The sequence below is a fragment of the Salvelinus sp. IW2-2015 genome, unplaced genomic scaffold, assembly GCF_002910315.2.
Source record: "Salvelinus sp. IW2-2015 unplaced genomic scaffold, ASM291031v2 Un_scaffold2775, whole genome shotgun sequence".
Classification (NCBI taxonomy): domain Eukaryota; kingdom Metazoa; phylum Chordata; class Actinopteri; order Salmoniformes; family Salmonidae; genus Salvelinus; species Salvelinus sp. IW2-2015.
In genome coordinates, this window is record NW_019944077.1 from 216,559 (window position 1) to 225,128 (window position 8,570).

At 42.9% G+C, this 8,570-nt stretch overlaps 1 protein-coding gene across 1 annotated transcript in view; it reads left to right on the forward strand.

The window, feature by feature from the left end:
- Positions 1 to 7,961, forward strand: part of LOC112074721 (uncharacterized) — a 12,959-nt gene extending 4,998 nt beyond the window's left edge. Inside the window, exons 3-6 of the mRNA XM_070440637.1 lie at positions 4,463 to 4,710; positions 5,665 to 5,780; positions 7,417 to 7,531; positions 7,815 to 7,961. Coding sequence (XP_070296738.1) covers positions 4,463 to 4,710; positions 5,665 to 5,780; positions 7,417 to 7,436 — 384 coding nt within the window. The 3' untranslated portion in view covers positions 7,437 to 7,531; positions 7,815 to 7,961. The remainder of the gene's footprint in view (positions 1 to 4,462; positions 4,711 to 5,664; positions 5,781 to 7,416; positions 7,532 to 7,814) is intronic.
- The last annotated feature ends 609 nt before the right edge of the window (positions 7,962 to 8,570 follow it).

Consider the following 8,570-nt stretch of genomic DNA (forward strand, 5'->3'; position numbering starts at 1 on the left):
CAAGCTGACGCACAGCTGCATAAGAGCATGAGCAACATACAGATAGAGAAATACTGAATCAAAATATAAACGCAACATGCATCAATTTCAACGATTTTATTGATTTAGAGTTCATCTAAGGGAAATCAGTCAATTGAAATAAAGCATTAGGCCATAACTATGGATTTCACATGATTGGGCAGGGGCACAGCCACTAGGGAGCCAGGCCCAGCCAATCAAAATAATTTTCCCCACAAAAGGGATTTATTACAGACGAAATACGCCTCAGTTTCATCGCGTTGGGGTGGCTGTCTCAGATGATCTCAAAGGCGAAGAACAGAGATGTGGAGGTCCTGGGCTGGTCGTTACATGGACGTACTGCCAAATTCTCTAAAACGACGTTGGAGGTTTCTTATGGTGGAGGAATGAAACATGAAATTCTCTGGCAACAGCTCTGGTGAACCATTCGGTGCAATCAGCACGCACCTGTGTAATGATAATGCTGTTTAATCAGCTTCTTATATCCACACCTGTCAGGTGGATGGATTATCTTGGCAAAGGAGAAATGCTCACTGACAGGATATAAACAAATTTGTGCACAAAATTTGAAAAGTAACTGTTTGCCATCTGGAGAATATTTCTGGGATCTTTTATCAGCTCATGGAAACATCGAGACCAACACTTTACATGTTGCATTATATATTTTTTGTCAGTGCAGAAGACAGACAAACAGACAGACAGGACAGCAGAGAGAAGAGAGACAGCCGGAGAGAGAGAGAGAGAGAGAGAGAGAGAGAGAGAGAAGAGAAGAGAACGAGGGAAGACAGAGAATATTAGAAGAGGGATAACTCAATAATTCATCTCCCCCAAAAATCTATTAATATTTAATCAATCTAAGAGTTGGACTTGCTTGTGTGTGGTGTTATTTGGTTCATTCAAATCAAATGTATTTGTCACATGCGCCGAATACAACAGTCTACCTTACAGTGAAATGCTTATTGTGTGTCTATTGTGGTGTTCAGTGTGGGTCTGTGTGTTTGTCCAGTGTGTGTCTGTGTGTGGTGTTCAGTGTGTGTCTGTGTGTGTGTGTTCAGTGTTGTGTGTTTCATACTTGTGGAGAAAAATAATGGAAGAGGAGAATAGAGTTCGGGCAAGAATCATCTCCAGGAATCTCTAAATCACTTGATTTGAATAAAGGATTAGTCTTTCATTTAGACATTCTATTTGATTTAGTCCGGACTGATTCACAATGAATCAACTCTTTGGAACCCAATGACTCCTAGCAGTGATTCCGTCTGCTTTCTCGACCTCACTGAGTAACTGATCCTCCATGGAAACCATACAGCCTGTGAGCTCCTGTGTGACGCTGTATACACACACACACACACACACATGCACATGCAGGCACACACTAAAACACACAAACACACACCGATACACACACACACACCTACAACACCTATATAATACACACACACACACACGCCACAAAACACACCTATACACCACACACCTACAGTATATACACACAAACACACACCTATACACACACACCTATATACACACACACACACACACACACACACACACACACACACACACACACACACACACACACCACACACACACACACACACACACACACACAAACAAAACATCTCTAATTCTGTCTCTGTCCCTCTCTGTCTCTCTCTCTACCCCCTTCTCATTCTGTATATCTTTCTACCCCTCTGTCATTCTGTCTCTCTAATCTGTTTCTGTCCCTCTCTGTCTCTCTCTCTACCCCTCTCGGTCTCCTCTCTCTACCCCTCTCTCTGTCTCTCTCTCTACCCCTCTCGTCTCTCTCTCTACCCCTCTCTCGGTCTCTCTCTACCCCTCTCTCCGTCTCTCTCTCTACCCCTCTCTCATTCTCTCTCTCTACCCCTCTCGTCTCTCTCTCTACCCCTCTCTCGTTTCTCTCTACCCCTCTCGTCTCCTCTACCCCTCTCTCATTCTCTCTCTAATTATGTCTCTGTCCCTTTCTCACTCTCCCTTTCTTTGCCATGCTAGCTATAGGTGAAATGAGCCATTGCTTAATACTGTGATGTGTGTGTGTGTGTGTGTGTGTGTGTGTGTGTGTGTGTGTGTGTGTGTGTGTGTGTGTGTGTGTGTGGTGTGTGTGTGTGTGTGTGGTTGTGGTGGGGGTGGTGGTGCGTGCGTGTGTCGTGCGTGCGTGCGTGGCGTTCACGCTCCAATAATAATGATATGGTGGTTTGTTATCAAGGTCCAAGGTTCTGTATGGCAGGCTACGTCTTCACCGTGGTTACACGGCTCCACAATTGATTAGATACCACAGTCTGTGTGGCTGGTGCTGGTCCAGTGTGTGTATGACAGAGTGAGCAGTGTCAGAAGGGCTAAGAGCTTATCAGTGATAGCTGATAGCTACGTACACAGAGAATGCCTTTGGTGAGAATTTGGGGGGGGTGCATGGTCGGGCTGTGCGTTCCCTGCAGATGGTGATCGCAGAGCAAGATCGAAAGTTCGCATTGTCGGTTAAGGCCTTGTAATAACCATTTCACTGCGCATGTGACAAATTAAATGTGATTTGATTTGATTTGATGTAACAACGGGACGCCGGACATCACGACTCTGTGCTCGCTTTAGTGTCCAAATGTGTGTGACTGTGTGTGTGTGACAGAGTGGTCAGTGCCAGGGCAGCAGCAGGTATAGGCTACAGTGAAGGACTGAAGACTGGGGAAAGTGCCATAGCTGTACCCACCCACCTAGGGACCAGGCAAACAACAGATGCTCCCACATAGGGAGTTGCTGATTCAGAGATTACCTTAACATATGCGTGTGTGTGTGTGTGTGTGTGTGTGTGTGTGTGTGTGTGTGTGTGTGTGTGTGTGTGTGTGTGTGTGTGTGTGTGTGTGTGTGTGTGTGTGTGTGTGTGTGTGTGTGTGTGTGTGTGTGTGTGTGTGTGGTGTGTGTGTGTGTTGTGTGTGGCAAGCTTGGGAGAGACAGGCTTTTTGATCATTAAACCCCTATAAGACTGTGGAAAGAAAATCTATGTGAAATGTTTGCTTGATCTCTTAACCATGTGTACACATGGCTAGGGGCATGTTAATGCAGTCTGTGTGGATTGACAAAACACAGTACTGAATTCAGGGGGGTAGCCCAACCGGGACCGGACCTACAACCTTCTGGTTGTGAAGCAGCATCTATCCACAGTATCAGTGATGTTCATGTTTACCACGGCTGGGGTTGTTATAAGAAATACCCGTGTGCTGGCGGGGCAGGGCGGGGCGGGGCGGCGGGGCTTACGACCTCCCAGGCCCTTCAAAAAATGGTCATGTAGTCATCTCTAGCTTCAAACTGAAATTCATGACTGAACTGAAAAGGGAATTGACCCAAACCTGGTAAACATGTAGATGACCCTGACCTTGTCGACATTACAAACACGTTGTTTACAAAAGTGTCTTCGACACGTCAAGAAATTAAAGGTCCTTTCGACACGTCAATGAAATTAAAGGTGTCCTTTCGACACATCAATGAAATTAAGCTTTACACATCAATGGAAAAAGTGTCCTTTCGACACTCAATGGAAATAAAGGTGTCCTTTCGACACATCAATGGAAATTAAGTGTCTCGACACATCAATGGTTAAAGCTTTCGACACTCAATGGAAATTAAAGTGTCCTTTCGACACATCAATGGAAATTAAGGTGTCCTTTCGACACATCAATGGAAATTAAGGTGTCCTTTCGACACATCAATGGAAATTAAAGGGTCCTTTCGACACATCAATGAAAGAAAGGTGTCCTTTCACACATCAATGGAAATTAAAGGTGTCCTTCGACACATCAATGGAAAGAAAGGTGTCCTTTCGACACATCAATGACATTTGACTTGGCTGTTGCATTGGTCCACATTCTCCCTGCTTACTAACACTACATGACACTAACAGACGCCTTCACCCAAGGAGACTTACAGGACAGCGAGTGCATTCATTTGAAGTATACTATGTGATTCAGGAGGCAGGAGGCCTAGTGGTTAAAGGCAGGTAAGCTGATGGTTAAAGGCAGTAGCCTAGTGTTAAAGGCAGGTAGCCTAGTGGTTTAAGGCAGGTAGCCTAGTAGTTAGAGCGTTGGGTCAGTAACCATAAGGTTTTTAACGGAACTACCGGCTGTCACTATAAATAAGAATTGTGTCTTAACTGACTTGCCTAGTTAAATAAAGTTTTTTATTTTTTAATGATATGGGAATTGAACCCAGGACCTTGCTGTTGTTAGCACAATGCTCCTTCTTCCAACTGAGCCACACCGGAGCACCACAGGGTTCAAATCTAACACTATTCAAATCTTACTAGGTTTCAGTTTCTTGTTTTTATTTTATAAAATTGTACAGCGACATTGGGTCCTTGAAAAGCGCTACATAAATACCATGTGTAATTATTATTATTACTACTAACTTTGTCCCTCCCTCTCCCTCTGCTCTTCACCAGAATCCTAGAAAAGCTCAGCCCAATGGCGAGACCATCGAGCTTTCGGCGAGGGCCGCCCAGAGCTTGTGGAGAGAAGGAGATGCCAGTGGTGGACTGCACCTGCTTCGGCCTTCCCGTCGCTACATCATCGCCATCCTCTCAGGCCTGGGCTTCTGCATCTCCTTCGGCATCCGCTGTAACCTGGGCGTGGCCATCGTCAGCATGTCAACGACCACACCGGCTGGAAGGGCAACAAGGAGGTCCTGGTGGTGAGGCACACTGTTCTGGCACTTACACTCACACTTCTATTTTCTTCCTACACTCTTAAAAAAAAAAGGTGCTATCTAGAACCTAAAAGGGTTATTCGGCTGTCCCCATAGGAGAACCTTTTAAATAATAATTTTCGGTTCCAGGTAGAACACTTTTGGTTCCAGGTAAAAACCCATTTGGAAAATGATTATTTTTGTTCCAGGTAGAATTATTTTGGGAAAAAACACTCTTTCTACTCAAAGAGCATTTTCTTGAAGAGGGTTCTTCCCTACTTTCTTCGCTGTCTGAATGGTAGCAAATAACCTTGCTAGCTAGTGTTGTGGAGAGGAGGGTTGGGGTCAGGTCAGGTCAGGTTAGGGGAGGGCTGGCTACAGCCACAACAAAGGTAGTAACTTTGGGCTTGGAGGCTCACAGTGTGTGTAACCTAACGTTGCAGGGGTAAAATAAATACCTGAGCGGAGTTCACACATCCATTTTTCAGGGGAAAAGCAAGCTAGGTTGAAGATACTGTATCAATGAAAACCACTTCCGGTTGTTTCCGACCTCGCTGAGGTTGGAGTGTGTACAAGCTTTATTTTTGTGCAGAGGAAGAAGAATACTGTCAATGGACAATGGACTTTGACTTGAAAATAATTCTTTTAATCACAATCAGCACCTTTGAAGTGTAGCTTTTATCAAGTGCTTCGGAAGCTAACACAAGTCTTCAGGTCTCAGGCAAGGTTTCTCATCACTCAAGCATTATTTAACGAACCCACTCCGCTACACATCCATAGTCATGGGTTGTGTTCATTAGGACACGCAACGAAAAAATGCTTCAAAATGTTCTGCAACTGAAATCTAAATGAATGTTTCTTAATGTACATATCCAGGTAGTCCCTTGCTCCCAGATGGTTTTATTCCATTTGGTGCCTTATGAACACAACCATGGTCTCCTCCTGTTTCTCTGCCCACAGGCAGCACAGTTCAGCTGGATCCAGAGACCGTGGGATGATCCACGGGTCCTTCTTCTGGGATACATCGTCACACAGATTCCCGGAGGTTTTATATGTCAAAAATATAAAGCTAACAAGTAAGTACATTTTAGGATACAATCGTCACACAGATTCCTGGAGGTTTCATGTGTCAAAAATATAAAGCTAACAAGGATGTACGTTAGCATTGGGATCATTATTCCTGTATTGATTGACTGATTTCCTTTTTGTATGTCAATACCTTTCCAAAGTAGTCGAAGGGCAACTTATTACTACTAGGCTTCATTTGACTAAAGTATACATTATATGACTAGAGTATACATTATATTTTACTAGAGTACATTATATTTGACAAAAGTATACATTATATTTGACTAGAGTATACATTATATTTTACTAGAGTATACATATATTTGACAAAAGTAAACATTATATTTGACTAAAATATACATTATATTTTTACTAGAGTATACATATATTTGACTAAAGTATACATTATATTTGACTAAAGTATACATTATATTTGACTAAAGTATTACATTATATTGACTAAAGTATACATTATATTTGACTAAAGTAAACATTATATTTGACTAAAGTATACATTATATTTGACTAAAGATACACTATATTGACTAAAGTAAACATTATATTTTACTAAAGTATACATTATATTTGACTAGAGTATACATTATATTTTACTAAAATATACATCATATTTCCACTTTCTCCTTCGTCCCCAAACAACGTCTAATAACAGTAGTGTTATGATAACATGAAGGGTCCGATATGACTTATTCATAGATAGTAGCCTCATAATAACAGAATCTATCTCCTGTTTCTGTAGGTGAAGCAGCTTGATGAACAAGTACATCTATCTCCTTAATGCAGAGGGCCAAGTAGACGTGCATCGGGTCCCATTCATACAGCCTTTGGTATGACTTGGCCGGGGATTGAACTCCCTACTTTCCAATCTCAGGGTGGACAGTCCTACCACAAGGCCACTCAGTTGGCTTGACACATTTATAAGCAGTACAAAAACTAAGAGAACAGTATACATTGGCTACTAAACTATGGCTGCGGATGTTGCCTCAATCAAAAAGTTCTGTATTCATTTTTACTAATGAAGTATAGACGGAGCCCTTATATTCAAGGATTTCCATCAGACATTTTGAACTGCTACAAAGCTTGGGACAGTCTCATCAATAACACCAAAGACGTTTCTCTCAGGGTTGGGGTCAATTACGTGTTTATATCAGTCAATTTAGGAAATGAAATGAAAACCAGCTCATGAATTGAAATCTTTATAGAATTTAAATATTTCATCTTCATAGTAAATATTTGCCAATAATTACTTTCTGAATTAAACTAAATAGAAAATTAAACTGACCCCTAATGAACCCTGGTCTCTATAGGTTATCGCTCTCAGTGGTTGAAATGAAGGCTGGTCTCTATCGCTCTCAGTGGTTGAAATGAAGGCTGGTCTCTATCGCTCTCAGTGGTTGAAATGAAGGCTGGTCTCTATCGCTCTCAGTGGTTGAAATGAATGCTGGTCTCTATAGCTCTCAGTGGTTGAAATGAAGGCTGGTCTCTATCGCTCCCAGTGGTTGAAATGAAGGCTGGTCTCTATAGCTCTCAGTGGTTGAAATGAAGGCTGGTCTCTATAGCTCTCAGTGGTTGAAATGAAGGCTGGTTGTGTTTGTCTCTGACTGTTTCTGTCTTGGTGTGTTTCAGAGTGTTTGGCTTTGCCATAGTGGCCACATCCACTCTCAACATGCTGATTCCATCTGCTGCTCGTACACACTACAGCTGTGTCATACTAGTCAGGATATGCCAAGGCCTCGTCGAGGTACTTAGAGTGCATCTGTCTCTCTCTCTCTGTGGGTGTGTGTGTGTGTGGTGTGTGTGTGTGTGTGGTGTGTGTGTGTGTGTGTGGGGTGTGTGTGTGTGTGTTGTGTGTGTGTGTGTGTGTGGTGGTGTGGTGTGTGCTGTGTGTGTTGTGTATGTGTGTGTGTGTGTGTGGTGTGGTGTGTGTGTGTGTGTGTGGTGTGGGTGTGTGTGTGTGGCGTGCGTGCGTTGAATATTTGTTTTTGGATAATTTACTGTGTGCATCACTTCATTACTTCCTATAGGGCGTATCTTAACCAGCATGCCATGGGATCTGGGCAAATGGCCCGCCCTCTAAGAGAGAAGTCGACTGGCCCAACAGCAATTCTGTGGTAAGATATCAAACAATGGATTTAAACATCTCTCACGCTCTTCTCCTTTTTCTCTCTCTTAAACCACAACAATGATGAAGGAATTTCCGCCGGGGATAATAAAGACTACTCTACACATTACGGATCAAACAATTAGTGATGTTACTTGATGTTCTTGTCAAGAAGGGTAGCTAAGATGTGCTTTAACAACCTCAACATTATGTTAAAGTTATTGTAACATCCCAAATAAATTAGTGCAGCCATTGGTCCTTCCTACATACATGTAATGTATGCATGCATTCACAGGAGGTTAGTGGCACTTAATTTGGGGAGGACGGGTTCGTGGTAATGGCTGGAGTGGAATGGGTTGGAAGGTATCAAAATACCTGCCATTCCTTCGCTCCGTTCCAGCCTTATTATAGCGCGTCCTCCCCTCAACAGCCTCCTTGGATGCAATTCTCTGCTGCAGGAAGTGTGTGTAGCCCTTTACACTCCAGGGTTCAGGTCCTGAGAGATCAAAATGGCAGATTTGGTCAACTGGATAAGAGCTTAAATTTCAGGCACTTTCAAATGATGATTTTTACTAAAGCCAGATGGAGATTTGTCGTGGACCGTTGTTGGATTGTAATGGACCGTTGTTGGATCGTAACGGCGCGTTGTTGGATTTGTAATGGACCGTTGTTGGTGTAA